Below are 14695 nucleotides of genomic sequence, written 5' to 3'. Positions count from 1 at the left end.
AATACTTGAACAATGTCTATATTAAAACAGTTGGACTATCCATGTAACACTCTTACCTTTTAAAGTTCTTTGCGTCTAAGACCTGACTTTGTAATTTTTTTTTGTATTTTGCCTGTTTTAGTCCAAAGTCATTGCTATTTACTGTGAATTTGTTCACAAAACCACCATCATCCCCCAAGAGGATGTCATCTCGGCAGAGCTGGCCAGGCAGAGACACTACACACACACAGAGGAGGCAATGGTCCATAGGTTTTATGACAAAATAGTTTTCCTGGAAACAGAAAGCTCCCTTTAATAAGTTGTGAAACCGTAAGCCTTAATTAATAACTTATTAACCATAAGCTACTACAAGATATCAAATATAATTTCCTGTGCTATACAGTATAAACCTGTTTATCTATTTTATATATACCAGTCAGTATCTGCAAATCTCGAACTCCCAATTTATCCCTTCCCACTCCCTTCCCCCCTGAGTAACCGTGTTTGTTTTCTATGTCTGTGAGTCCGTTTCTGTTTTGCAAATAAGTTCATTTTTTTTCTTTTTAGATTCCACATATGAGTAATATCATGTGGTATTTTTCTTTCTCCTATGGCTTACTTCACTTAGAATAACATTCTCCAGGTCCATCCATTCAATAAATATTGTAAATTGGTTAAGTAGTAACATCTCAGCTACTGAAGGGATTAACATTAACATCTGCTCCGTTGAATTTTTTTTTTTTTTGCCAGAATTAGGCATTTGATTTTAGTAATTTTCTTACCAAATGAAGCTGGACTGGAGAGAAAGAATTGGATAACGTGAGCATAATCAAAAAGCTAATACTTGGATTCAGAGAAAGGTATAAAAGAAGAAAGGAACTAATCATTCTCTCTCTCAAAAACAAAACAGGGGAGGGTGTAGCTCAGCAGTAGAGTGCATGCCTAGTATGCACAAGGTCCTGGGTTCAATCCCCAGTACCTCCATTAAAATAAACAAATAAACTTATTTACCACCCCCCAACAAAATGAAAAATAAATAAAAATTTAAAAACCAAAACAAACATACACTAAATGGAAAGAACATTCCTTTTTAATTAGACTCACAGAATATTAATGCTGGACTTGATAATTTTAGTTAAACACTCCCATTTTATGTATGAGGAAACTGATATTCAGTAGAGAAAGTGGATTGCTCATAAACTACCAGTATGAAAAAGACAATCCAGTTTCTCTGATTATTTCTCTTGGCACGTGCCTGGCTGCTTCCTTGAGCTTTATAATCCCAGACGACAATGGTCCTTTCGGTAGTAGCAACAATTCGTTTCAGCTGCGAGAGGTAATCACATCCTGTGATCCAGGAGGTATCCTGATAGACAAACACAGAATCAGAATGCTTTGTTTTGGGATATATAGTGTTTTGTCCTGTCACAGAATGATGGTTACTAAATAGTAGATTAGTTACATTAAAAGCCCCATTTCCCCCTTATTTGCAGAGGAGCCTCACAAAGTCTCTTCTTTGATGTCTTGAGTAGAGGCTCTCATCTTTTTCCCTTTCACTCTCACCATGAGTTTCTCAGCACCATCAGCTGGAGAATGAATGACACAGCCAGAGCCTGGAGCAGTTCCCCGGAAGTGCACAGCCACTGGCCGAGCAGTCACCTTTGTGCACTGTTCATTCAGGTGAGAACACTTCTTCACAGGAACTCGGGAGACTAGATTTAGGGCACTGATTAAGCAAGTTCTCCGGCCCTGTCCTTATGCTTAGACTCTTTAGCTGGAAAAGACCTTCGTGAACATCTGATCAGTGATCAAGTAGAGGCCAGTGAGTCTCCCTTGTGTCTTCCTACAGTCACCAGGTTGGCGGGGCTAGATCCATCATGTCACTGACAATACACTGCTGAACGAGAAAAATGGCTCCCTCTTGTGAGTGCCTCCTGTGCCGGAAACTGTAGCATGTGTTTCAGGCATGCCCTTGAGTCTTCTGTAAAATCGGTTAGGAATTCTGACAAGTGTTTGTTTCTTTTTCAGTTTAAGAAAAAGAAGCTCAGAGACTCCTCTGCCAGGTGCCTGGCACCCCCCTTTGAAGTTCAGTGCAGATCAGTGCATGCAAACAGGGTAAAAGTCAATCATTCCCATCTCTCCTAAAGCCACAGTGGGATTCTGAGAGTAAGTCACCATAGCTTTACATCTGCCACAAGATTACTGTTCCAATTAACAATATGGATTAAATAAATTACAAAATTGCACTCTAGTTTTTTATGCTGTTTTCAAGTTTAAAATAAAATGTTTTCAAATAATTTCCATTGGTTATTGCCTTGTTCTCACAACATGGGTTTTGTCTTTTTTGTATTCCTCAATAGTGAGAGCTTAGAAAAACAGGCGAGGCTTTTAAATGGAAGCTTCCAAGGAGTAATCAGTTTCCAAGAAATTCTCTGCAATCATATCAACTCAAAAAGCAAGAGCTGGGTCCTCTTTGCTGTTGCTCAAGGTTTAGTTTGGAGCCTAGACAATAAAGATAAAACGTAACCTATGAAAACATCTTTTTCTCAGGGCCTATTCAGGCTCTTCATTGAGTGAGATCTTGATTAGTTATGGAGGAACATCATCATAGCCACCAGTTTAACTTAATTAGGAATTTTTAAAAGGTACTTACTATAATTTTGGTGCTGGTCTGAACTTTCATCTATAAAAAAAGGGAGAGACTAATGAACGCTAGTTGGCACTACAGTTTAGAATGAAAATATTGGCTGTAAGGCAACACAGTATCTCCTTGGTTTAATCTCGTTAGTCATTTCTAGCTTCTGTGAGTCTCCCCTGAAAGGTGTAGCTCTGTGGAATAATGCACTGTTCGCTTTGGGCAAGTTTATGCTTCTGTGGCTTGCCTTTAAGCCTGGTCATTATGCTCTTAGTCTTAAAACTTTACTAGGAACAAAAACTTTTTGTTCCTTCTATTTGCACCTGCCTTACATTCTTTAGCTATTCAGAGCAACATTTGATAACAAAATCTGGAGATGCAAAATAATACTAACGGCAACAGCAAGAATGCTAAATAGGTCAATACGAAGATGGATTGATATAGAAAAAAAGCATTGCATTTGAAAGTTATCTGTCAAGTTACTGAGATTTAAGAACATTCTATCTGGTGGGCTTCCTCTTTTACTCAGTAAGTACCTACTGAATGGAAACCGTGCCCTCAGTACTATGCTCATTGAGGACCACAGGTTTATCCAAGCAGAGCTGGTATGTACACGAGCAGCTTTTTAATACCTTTAAGGCATGTTAATTGCTCCTAAGGTAAAGGTAAGTGTCCAAAGTATATTAACGACCTGGTTAATTTTGCGTGCTCAAATGGTCTTGGGGAAAGTCTAGAAAATGATTGCCAAGAAGGACAGATCATGTGAAAAGGAAAAAAATAAATCCAGGAGATCACTAAAAGTGTCAGTTGTGGTCATCGTAGACTGTCTTTCATCTGAAGAGTTCAAAAATGCTTTTCCAACCAGGGACTTTTTTCTAGATGGGAAAAATAAAGCGCTTCAAAAAATTCCTCCTCTATTTCTCTATCTCCCTCTTTAGTGGAAGTCACTTCAAGTTTAAAGTTCTCTTATCCACTCTAAAAGTGTTGTAATCCTTAGAGATATTTTCTGAATTTTTAAAATCTAGCCCGTTTTTGCAGGATATTTACAGTGTACATCACCAAGCCCTCCAGAGAGCACCCTGAAAATTTTTCAGTGTATTTGTTCTACTTCAGATCAAGCCAAAACTGTGAGTATAAGATATTTTGCATTATTAATGGCTATCTTTTAATAAATCATTCCTGTGACCCTCCTTACCAAATTACTTTTCTCATAGAATGTACTATCTTATTTTTAAGGCATGCAGCATTCAAAATACTATTCATTCCTGGTGTACTAAATCTTAAAGTAATTTTTTTACCAATCTTTTCTCTCCAATTGTATTATCTTTTAAGAAACAGATGTGAGCATCTGCATGTTTGTGAGTATACATGTGTGTACCCATACATGTGTGTGCCTATACGTGTGTGTGTGTGCCTATACATGGTGTGCCTACACATGTACACCTTTACATGTGTGAGTGAATGTGTGTGTGATACATCCCTGGATCTGTGATAATGCCATCTCACTTATTTCACATAATCCTGAACTATTTCATTCTAAAGATCATTGTTCCTTCTCACTGTTTTTCTTTAGCTACCACATTAGTTCTATTTTTGAGGAAATAAAGGTTAAAAAATGAGAAGGGAAATAATGCACCAAGAAAAAGAGCTTGAGGAAGGTTTTCATACTTAGATGAGGCAAATCCATTTTTATTTTCACAGTATTTGTTCATAACTGTAGTCACACCACCAGTTACTAAATGCTTACGATGATGTTAAGTGCTTTATATTTATTAACTCATGTAAACAGCGCAACTACCTAGGGAGGGATGTTCTCTGGTCTGGATGAGGAGGAACTGGGCACCAGAGATAAAAAATATAACAGGCACAGCTGGGCAGGTAAGCTAGTCTGCACACCTACACTCTGAACCTCCTGCTGCTGCGCCTCTGGGTGCAGGCCAGCCTCTCCTCTAACTGAGTCTGGTCGCCTATGATGTAAATCACTGAAATGCTGAAAATTATTGTTGAAATTTTAATCATTGGTTATCATTTTAAGTATATCTTATGTGCATGAAGCTTGCCTCTACTTGGAAATAAATGAATAACTCGAACTCTTTTTTGATACTGATCACCAAGTGTTTATTTTCATGGTGAAACACGATGTAGACTCTATCATCATACATGCCATTAAAATCTCTCATAGTTTGAAAATAAGTCCAAAACATAAATTTAGAAAGAAATGACATTAATAATAGCAAAGCCTGAAAGTGTTTCCACATTCATCATCTCGTCTGACCTTCACTGTAATCCTCTGAGGGAGAGGGGACCGATCCTATTGTCCTCATTTTATAGATGTGAAAAAAAAGACATGAAAAGATCTAAGTTGGCTCATCGAGTTCCCTACTTAACATCTAGCTAGTAAAATAGAGGGGCTAGAATTTGAGCCTTCTTTTTTATAACTTCAAGTACAAGGTTCTTGTTAAGGACCTTTCATTGTTTTGTGGGATTATGATAAAAATTACTTGACTGGTGAGTTTTTATAGTTTTATCTGAGAAATTACCAAGGATCCTCTTTTAACGGTGCTGATGCCACATGGTTCAATATGGCATCCTGAGGAACAATGCCACATGCAATTACCAAAAATCTCGAAAATTGCTCTGGGGTTCAGCAAGCTCCTCATTTTAGGAATACTTGGTTTTGTTTTTTGGAATAAATCAGAAATATGACTACAGTTTCAGCTGCATCTGATATAGAGGCATAATGTATAAACAAAACAGAAGAGAGAAAGGGATGAAGAAAAGAGGACGGAATCCAAGCTTTCAAATTACCTGGCCATTAAAGATTGTTATCAGTCCTTTCTGAGAAGCTGTAATTAGTAAATCCAGCTGAGGAACCTTGACAATGCCCTTGATCACATCTCGTCTTCTGCTACCTGTTAATGGCACAACACTCACTTTCAGTTCCAGCAGCAAAGATCCTAAAAGTCACTTGTTAGTTTTGTTTAAAAAGAAAAGAAAAAGAAAACAAACAACTTTTTTTGCTAGAAAGGCTCTAGTTACTTAAAAAGTAAACTAAAATAAAACCATAAAAATGAGCAACTTTGCTTTTTAATTATCCTTAGAGAAACTAATCTGACCTGACAGTGCTTTCCAACTAGATGTGATACATGAATCCCCAGAGGAAAGCAAGATACATACCCCAGCCTCCACCCCCATGTGCACATTTCAGAGAATGAGTTTTCCAAACGTCTTTTAGAATCACTTCTATTTTAAGATCTTTGCGTCTCAGGAATTCTTTCTTTGAACTGTCATCATTATGATTTATGTAGAATAAAAACCTAATACTCTCTCAGGCTTTCTAGTACAAAAGAATGAAACTACCTTAATACTATTATTAAGGTTTTTTTTTTTAACTTCACGCATTTTGAAAAAAACAGACTTTTTTTTTTTTTTTTTTTTTTTGCCTGCGTACTGAATAATAAAGCCACACATATTGGGCCTCTTCCCAGGGGGGTTTAACTCAAGTTTTTATGATTGTAAACTCTTAGAGAGGAAAAGCAAGCAATCAAATCTCATACTCCAATATTATCACCCTTGTCCATATGCATTCTCAACTGAGGAAGTATTGCCCCCCAGGGGGTGCAGATTGGTTCTTGGTGGGGCGTGTGAATGAGTCTTACTCTCTTTGTGTCCAAAGCTCAGATATACATACAGTACATAGATACACAGTATGTCAGAGGCAATTAAATGTCTAGGGGAGGAGGATAAGGAGGTTGGGAAGGCAATTGGGATGAAAGGAGCCAGAAATTAGAAAAAAGGTTCAAAAGACTCCTAGGGGATGGTCTTTTGAACCTTTGATGAAAAAAAGGCTGAGAATACCATCCTATTTGAAGCCACTATCATTCTCACTGCTTTCAGTCCTTCCCCTCTAAAGACCATATTCATCACAGAAGCCAGAATAAACATGTGAAGTGCAACCCATGTCCTGCCTCTCTGCTATCTGAACCCCTCCCATAGCTTTCTATCCCACTCAGAAATCTTTGGAGTGGCCACAAGGCCCTAGACATCTGTCCCTGTGCCACTGTTGCCTCTCCCACCTTATCTTCTACTACTCTGCCCCCAGTCCACGGCACTCCCACTTGAAGTGTGTGGTTTGCTCTCATAGCTCCTCCAGGTCTTGCCCCAGCACCCTATTTAAAACCCCAACACCGTGTTCCCATCTCCAAAACAACTCCCCATACCCCTGCTTTATTTTTCTCCACAACCTGCTTCCTTTCTTATTTTTTCTATCACACTTAAGACCATCTGACATATCATATAATTTACTTGTTTGATTTTCTTTTATTGTCTGTCTCTCCCCATTAGAATGTAGATTCCAGGAGGTCAGGGATTTTTAGATTGTTCAGTGCTGTGTCTCTGGCACTTAGAGAGTGACCTGGCCCACACAGTAGACCTTAACAAATATTCACCGAGTGAATAAATGAGCTACAGAACCCAACTGCCATCTAGAAATTTGCTTTCAAAGTTCTAACTTAGGATGCTGGCAGCATGTCTCCCTTGTTCACTGGCCACTCCTCACTCAGAGATGATGTTTGCTGGGGGAGCGGGAAGAGCTCCCTTGCTCCCTTGCATCAACTATCTTTGATGACAGTTACTGTGGCCAGAGGTTAGGCCCTGGTGAGGCATGTGGCTGGGCTCAGGAAGACTTAAAGACAAGGGTCGGCTTCGTTCAGAAGGGACTGAATTAGGTTCAGGGGCTTATTTCAGAAACACCAGCTTTGACCTAAACTATTCGTTTCACTTCAGAATTTGAGATGAAATGTTGGAGGACAGTGGCAGATTTCAGGGTTTGCCTTTCCTCATCCTGGACTTCTCCCTTTCTGGAGGGAAGAAAGGAAAGAAAACCTAAAGTGTCAAGAGGAGAGAGGGAAGTGAGTTCCTGGAGCTCAGGCTCAAATTTTAAAACAAATGTGTATGTAAAGTGTTGGCTTCTTAAGCTAATATTCCTCTGTGATGGACCCACATTCACAGTTTTAGAGGTGTAGGGTTAAACCTCCATAAGATAATCAAGGGTGAGAGTGTGGGAAATAATTCTAATTTATGCAAACTTGAAAATTTAATTTTAAGAATTTGTTTAAAAAATGTATTTGGTACCGGAGTATGCATTATTGAGGTAACACTGTAGAGAGCTTTAATTTTAGATCTGAACCCCTTCAGGAAAATGTGAATTTTTCCCCTTACATTCCCTACTTAGTGTCCTTCAGAGCAATGATAATATTTCAAACTCGACTGCAAGTTTCTTTCAATACTGCAGTTGAAACTGTCACTTCTCTCTCTTTGGTTATAAAGTATTGATCAAGTACATAAGACCAAAAATGGTTCTATGGAAATGTTATAGTCCCAGTATTTATTTTTGAGAAAATATTAAAACCCACATTAATTCATTTGGGAAATTTAAAGTATCACCTGAAATTACAACTCGCTGTTTTCTAGAAACGAGGAAAACCAGATTTTCTTCATCCATTTGGGAAGTAAGAGAATCTTTCTCAGAGGCGAAGTATCCAAAGATCTGAAATCCCAAACAACACGTGTAAACATGCACCGTATCTCAGAAATGGCTGTGAAGTAAGAGATTTAGTGTTGGTTGAATTTGACATCTTAATTTGGATTAACGGTCAGCACCTTGCTTTGTAAATATCAGAAGGCCATTGAATATATTCAACATTCCACATGCTGATGGTGCAGGCTTTTTGAGCAGTCATTGATTTTTCTTTCCGATGGTTAAACCAATGTACCAGGCTGGCGTCCTTGCTCAGACTGATAGTTCAATTCAGAGCTGGCACTTGTTTGGAAATCAAATCAGCCTTCTTCAGACTGAGAACCCTAACACTGAGTTTGGCCTCTCTCTCTCAAATAATTACTCCTACCCATTTCCCATAAATCTTCCTGGGCAAAATTCTTCATTCCTCTGCGGGAGAAGTTTTGAATTTAAATTTTTCTGTTTTACTGTTCCAAATCCTACCCTCCAAGTATGGCATGAAAGTAAATTACTAGGAAAGACTATCCTGAAGAAGAAAAGGGCTTTTTATTTGTGGATCAACTGTCAAATTATTGATTCCAAGGAATCTGAAAAATAAGACAGCAGTTTTTCAGTTGTCTCATGAAAACAGAGAAGTAAAACTGTTATAAATTAACAACACACAGTATTTCTCTTAAACTCGAGACTAGCTGGTGCTTATTAGTGACTAAGCAGAATGAGCTTCTTTCTGGGGATTGGCATTTAAATGTGCCACACGCACACTGTGGGTCTAACCCCTGGCGGAGTAACTCTTTATTTATTTTGAACAAAGAAAAGTAATACCTGGATTTTATAATATAAACATGAAAAATGAGTACCTCACACCAGTCTGTAGACGCTTCGGGGTTGTTGCAGAGTTTCCTGTAAAAGCATTTCACATCTTGATTTTTCACTTCTGGACCGAAGAGTTCCTGTACTGCTGCATAAAACTTGTCATAATCAATTGCATCTGCAATCAAACAAAGCACAGGAACACTGTCAAAACATTCCAAGGACTATGTTGCATTTTTCAGCTGCTTTTTTCTATTTGCTAATCCATTTTATCATTTCAACCTATAAAAACCAGATTCTTCTAAATGTTAAAGATCTTTTCATTCATTGGGAATGTTACTGGGCTCTTGGCTAAAATATTACTTAGTCAGAAGAAAGTATTTTACTTTGGTGTTTAGTATCTCTTCCATAGCTTTTGTTTTAATTATTTCAAGAGTTATTCAGGAACACAAAGATAAGAAAGTTAATTACTTCTTTCCTATCGGGAAAACATCTTGCTAATCAGAAGTGTTTGCCAGAGTTAGTCTTGAGTGGAAGAGAGAAGTGACCAAAGAACAGTTCTTGACTGATTCTTTGACACCGTAAACACACTCGCACAAACCACGTCATGGATTGAATATTGATTTTGACAAATTTCGTGATTCGCTGGGGTCTAGCTATTGAGTCTAAAGACAAGAAAGAGTTAGACACAGAAATACATTGAGCATCTGTTACGTGTCAGAACTGAGCTAGACAGTGGATTTAGAATGGAAAACTAGGTAGACAAGACTCTTTGGGTAGTTTATATTCCAGTGGGAGAAAGAAAGTCAAAAAGTGAAAAAAAAAATACCTACAGATTGTGACAGGCAAGACTAATTACTAGAGATGGGCATTAGATTAGTGGTTATCTGTATAAAAGGGCATGAGAGAACATTCTGGAATGTTAGAAATGTTCTCTGTCTTGATCTCATTTGGGAATTACAGGTATGTTTACATGCGTCCAAATTTATCGAGTTACATGCTTAGGATTAGTGTACTTTATGTGCTTTATTGTATGTAGGTCATACTTCAGTAACAATATGAAAATCATTAAGTTTGGAGTGAGATGAGTGCTGGAAAGGAAACCAACAGGGAGCTGTGATAGAATTATCTAGTGGTGGTGGTTGGGAGTGGACCTGAGGGAAGCCCTCTCTAAGGATGAGTTAAAAAAATAAAGCTGAGGAAAAAAAAATAAGCAAAAAGGAGTCAGTCATATGCACAGCTAGACATTTAGGCAGAGGCTAGTGAACACAAGGACACTGAGCTGGGCAAAAGCTTGGCATATTTGGGAAGGTCTGTGAAATGGAGTATGATGAGTACCTTGAGGTGAGATCAGAGGTGAAGGAGGACTGAGCTAGAGTTAGAAGTAAAGTGATCGCTCCAGAGGGGAGGAGGACGGAAGGAAGGACAGGTGATGATTCAGGTAATTTGGAAGTGGAGGAAAGGGAGTTTGAGAGAATTCTTGTCTTTTGACCTTGCTTTCACGTAGGATGTTGGAAGCTTGGCTGGAGGAAGTGAGATCCTACAGGGGATTTAGAAAAAGTGGCAAGGATTTGGAAAATCAGTTACACAGAGAGTTAGAACAAACTGGACTAGGGAAAAATGAAAGCTTATTGAGTAATTTAGAAAGTCTAGCCAAGTTCTCAATCAGGTAAACATATATACACACACACACACATATATCTTAAAATGTATGAGTCAGCTCTAACACTTAGAGTAGTTCAGTAACTTAGGAAGATGATTTATTTGTAACCTCTCATTTCTTAACAAATAAAATGGGGATAATAGCAATAACAGTAATGTTTGTCTATTAAAATTGTTATGAAAATTAAATATATTTATTAAAGTGATTAGTAAATTCTCAACTGCTATTCAGATAACACCGGTTTGGGTTTGAACACCCAAAGTCAACATTTTCACTTATTTATGACTATACAGCCTCGCATATTAAGGGGCTGGCCATGCTGTCCCTTTAGCAGTTTTGTGGGTCTTGCTACTTTCCTTGCAAAAGCTGTATATGTCCTGTTAGTCTTTTACTCAGCTGTTAAGCCTTTCTCTTCACTACTGTCCTCAGTGCTCTGAAGCTCCTCACTGCACCATTCCCCTTCAGCCCTGACCACAGTGCTGTGCTTTCAAGTTCTGTGTTGGCATCTGCTGCTAACAGTCCTGGCAGACCACTGTTCACTGCCTTCCCCTTACCTTGGCATGCTGGAAATTATTCTAGCCTAGAGGCATGGAGAGAGGCTCAGACAGTGAATCATGGTGAGGCAGGAGCCTTTCTCCTGCTTATGAAAGTCTTGAAGATCTTGTGATACCCTTAAGGAAAGCGATGGCAGGGGCTCACATGGATTGTTAATGGTCACTACACACTACTGAGAGGCCCGGGGTAACCGGTGAGCCATCAAATGGTAGATCCCACAGAAGAACCCCTAGATGTCATTTAATCCAACCCCTCAATTTTACATTCGAGACAACTAACATTGAGAGAAATGAAAAGAGCTCCCTCAAGTCCACTTAGCCAGTCAGGGACAGTCAGAACGAGGACTCAGGCCACTCAGTCGGTATCTTTGCTATTAAGCTATGTTGCTTCTCTGATTGCTTAAAACTTTTCCCATTTCTAATCAACAGACCCAGCAGGACTGCCCTGTGATCTACGATCTTACCTTCTTTCTGGATAAACAAGCCGGCTCTTTCCTCTCTTTTCTGGGCAGCTACATGTTCAACCAATTTTTCAAACCCTTTCAAGGCTGTCCTGAAATTGCCAGTCTGAACCTCAAGGTTGAAACGTTTTTCTTCCCTGATATCCATAGGGACATAGGGAATCTTTTATTTCCGTCCAGAAATAGCAGTGCAAATTTGCCAACTTGGAAAACCTTCCAATGTCACAATGCCTCCCTGCTGCCTCAGTTTTTGGTCCGAGGTCTCATTCCTTTCATATTAAAATCCCATCCTGTGGGTAGGAGTAAGACTTGCTACCTCTGGGATGTTAGCAGGGAGAAATACTGACTTAGGCAAACATTTCAGTAAAAATCCTGACCTCAGAATGTTGCCATGGTGCTTCTGTGGTCCTCATTGCATCATAATATCTAACATTCTCCTTCCTTCACAAGGAGATTGAGATTTCTTTCCCCGCAGATTGTGAGTGTGAGTGTGTGTGTGTACACTGCCTGAGAAGGAAGAAAAATGGGTAAAGACCAAGTAAGAAAGCTGGGCATTACTTTCTCCCCCCTATATCTCCTTTCAACTCAGACCCTTTACCTTCCTCAAGATGCCATGGGGAGTAAAATTCACATTCATTCTTGCAGCTCTACTGGATGTGGAAGCATGAACTTCTAAAGATGAAACTGTCTTTCAGCATCTGCCCTTTCTATCATACATGTCTGTCTCTTGAGTCACAGTGCCACAGTCAGAACCAATGCCACATGTATCAGGACATAGCTGTCATACTGCTATTTCCCATTGTCATTATTTTGAGAATTCTCTTATCTTTTCTCTTGTATCTTTCTTTTCTGTGGTTTATTGCCAGCATTTAGGTGGCTCACATCCAGAAACTGTATGTGGAAGATAAATTTTGATACCTTGAGTATCTGAAAATATTCTTAATCTTCTCTCACATTTAATTGACATTTGGTTAAATACTGAATTCTAGGCTGGAAATTGCTTTATTTCAGTATTTTGAAAATATTATTCCATTGTCTTCTTGCTTTTAGTGTTGCTATTAGAATAAAGTCTATTTTGAGCAGATTTTGTTGCTGATTATAAACTATTCTGATCTCTGATCCTTTGTACATAACTTATTTTATTCCTGCCACACCCCCCACCCCCTGCCTCAGGAAGCCTATAAATGCTCTCTTTGTTCCCAGTGTACCAAAATTTCACTGTAATGGATATGGAATAGATAGATAGATAGATAGAGATATGATATAGATATACATTAATCATAACTTCACTAATCAGTTCCTTCAAGAAATTGAATGTTTATTTTTCCCTAACTCCTTGGTCACCCAAAGCAAGATAATAAGCAAGATCCCATTTTTAAACAAATATATGTATTTTAGGGGAAGAGAATGTGGACAGGTACATAATTTTCATCAAACTGATTCGTACATCTCACACATCTGAGGAGCTCTATGCACAAAGAGAAACGACATTCAGAACTTGAAGACATGCCAGACTCCTTAAAAAAAAAATCCAGTTACATTCACTAACTTCTGTTTCCTAAGATAGGAAATAGTTCAGATATGCTTGGCCAGATTTTCTGCAAGGGCTCTTCTGAGTCTCACTAGGGCCCAAGCTTAGAGAAGCCAGTGACGGATATGTTCCAGCCCTTGGAAGGAGGTTACTTGATTGAGTAAGGGTCGGAGTTTCCTCTCAGTGGACGTGCACCACACGGAAGGCTAAGGGTTATCAGTGATTCTGAGCAAGAATGGCAGATAAAGTCTGCCCCCATTCACACTCTCATACTTTGTAAAAGATTTTTTTTGGAATATAGGGATTGTGATGATTTAATGTTCCAGTGTAGAAGGATATTAAAATGGACTTCCTTCTGTCTTGGCAGAGGCTCCACAATACAAATGGCTTGAATAATTCCCCCATTCTAAAAAAAAAAAATGCTATATAGCCCATTTAGGGGTATGTGGGGAGGCACTGGGAAACCAGTTCTACATGCATTAGTCCGTTATCACCTTCAGAATACTTAAGAGAAGGCGAATTTATTAGGAGATTGAGGAGACCCTTAATGAGCACTTCTCTAGAAAAAATTTTCAGAGTAGTCAAGGGACCATGACTTTTCTCCACTTCTTTCTACCCAATGGGCGCTGAAGGGGAAAGACTGAGGCTGGCCAGTTCTCCAACAGCAGGCCACATCCAGAACTCAGTGGGACAAGAATGCAAACATATTTTCAGAAGGCCGATGCAAAACTAAGCAGAGGAGCCAAGCTGGGTCATTTTGGGAGGGACCACATTGGCCAAGACTGTCTTCCAGGGTCTGAGAGGGAGACCCAAAGAGCCAGCTGACAGAGGCATTGCCCCTGTTAAGGGAGTTTCAGGATAAATATCTCCAGTGATCTCAGGCCCTCCAGAGAACCCACGAATCACTGTAGAAGAGGACACAGGATTGAAAAACCTGTGGTTTTGATTTGCATTTCCCTAATGACTAAAGATCTGGAGCAGCTTTTAAAGTGCTTACTAGCCATTTGTATGTGTATCTTTGTGGAAATGTCTATTCAAGTCCTTTGATCATTTTTGAATTGGGGTTTTTGGTTTTTTGGTGTTGCAGTGTATGAGTTTATGGATTTTAATTACTTATCAGATATACTATTTGCAAATATTTTCTGCAATTTTATATATTGTCTTTTTACTCTATGATAGTGTACAAAAGTTTTTCGTTTTGATGAACAAAAGTTTTTCACTTTGATAAAGTACAGTTCATTTTTTCCTTCTGCTGGCTGTGCCTTTGGTGTCACATACAAGAAATTATTGCTGAATCTAATGTCACAAAGATGTGTTATTTCTTCTAAGAGTTCTATAGCTGTAGTGTTTAAGTTTAGCTCTTTGATCCTTTTTGAGTTAATTTTTGTATGTGGTGTAAGGTAAGGTTCTAACTTCATCCTTGCTTGTAGATATCCAGTTTCCTAAGCATCACTTATTGAAATGGCCTTTCTCCACTGGGTAGTCTTGTCATCCTTGTTAAAAATTAACTCTCTATTCTATTACTTTGGTCTATATGACTGTCC

General features: G+C 38.8%; 1 protein-coding gene and 1 long non-coding RNA gene across 4 annotated transcripts in view; one reads left to right on the top strand and one right to left on the bottom strand.

Annotated features, from left to right (window-relative positions):
* WDR64 (WD repeat domain 64) overlaps positions 1-11952 on the bottom strand; it is a 60636-nt gene extending 48684 nt beyond the window's left edge. For all 3 annotated transcript variants that reach the window (XM_015234787.3, XM_072948561.1, XM_072948560.1), the window contains exons 1-7: positions 11624-11952; positions 8990-9120; positions 8060-8162; positions 5423-5526; positions 2633-2662; positions 1235-1345; positions 57-271 (exon numbers count right to left, since the gene is read on the bottom strand). In XM_015234787.3, coding sequence (XP_015090273.1) covers positions 57-271; positions 1235-1345; positions 2633-2662; positions 5423-5526; positions 8060-8162; positions 8990-9120; positions 11624-11768 — 839 coding nt within the window. In that variant the 5' untranslated portion in view covers positions 11769-11952. The remainder of the gene's footprint in view (positions 1-56; positions 272-1234; positions 1346-2632; positions 2663-5422; positions 5527-8059; positions 8163-8989; positions 9121-11623) is intronic.
* Positions 11953-12079: 127 nt separating this feature from the next.
* Positions 12080-12556, top strand: LOC140688613 (uncharacterized). The gene is made up of 2 exons (XR_012063312.1): positions 12080-12158; positions 12266-12556. It is a non-coding gene; the product is annotated as an uncharacterized lncRNA (long non-coding RNA).
* Positions 12557-14695: the final 2139 nt, after the last annotated feature.

The sequence above is a fragment of the Vicugna pacos genome, chromosome 23 (genome assembly GCF_048564905.1).
Source record: "Vicugna pacos chromosome 23, VicPac4, whole genome shotgun sequence".
Classification (NCBI taxonomy): domain Eukaryota; kingdom Metazoa; phylum Chordata; class Mammalia; order Artiodactyla; family Camelidae; genus Vicugna; species Vicugna pacos.
This window is presented reverse-complemented; position numbering and strand designations above follow the sequence as displayed.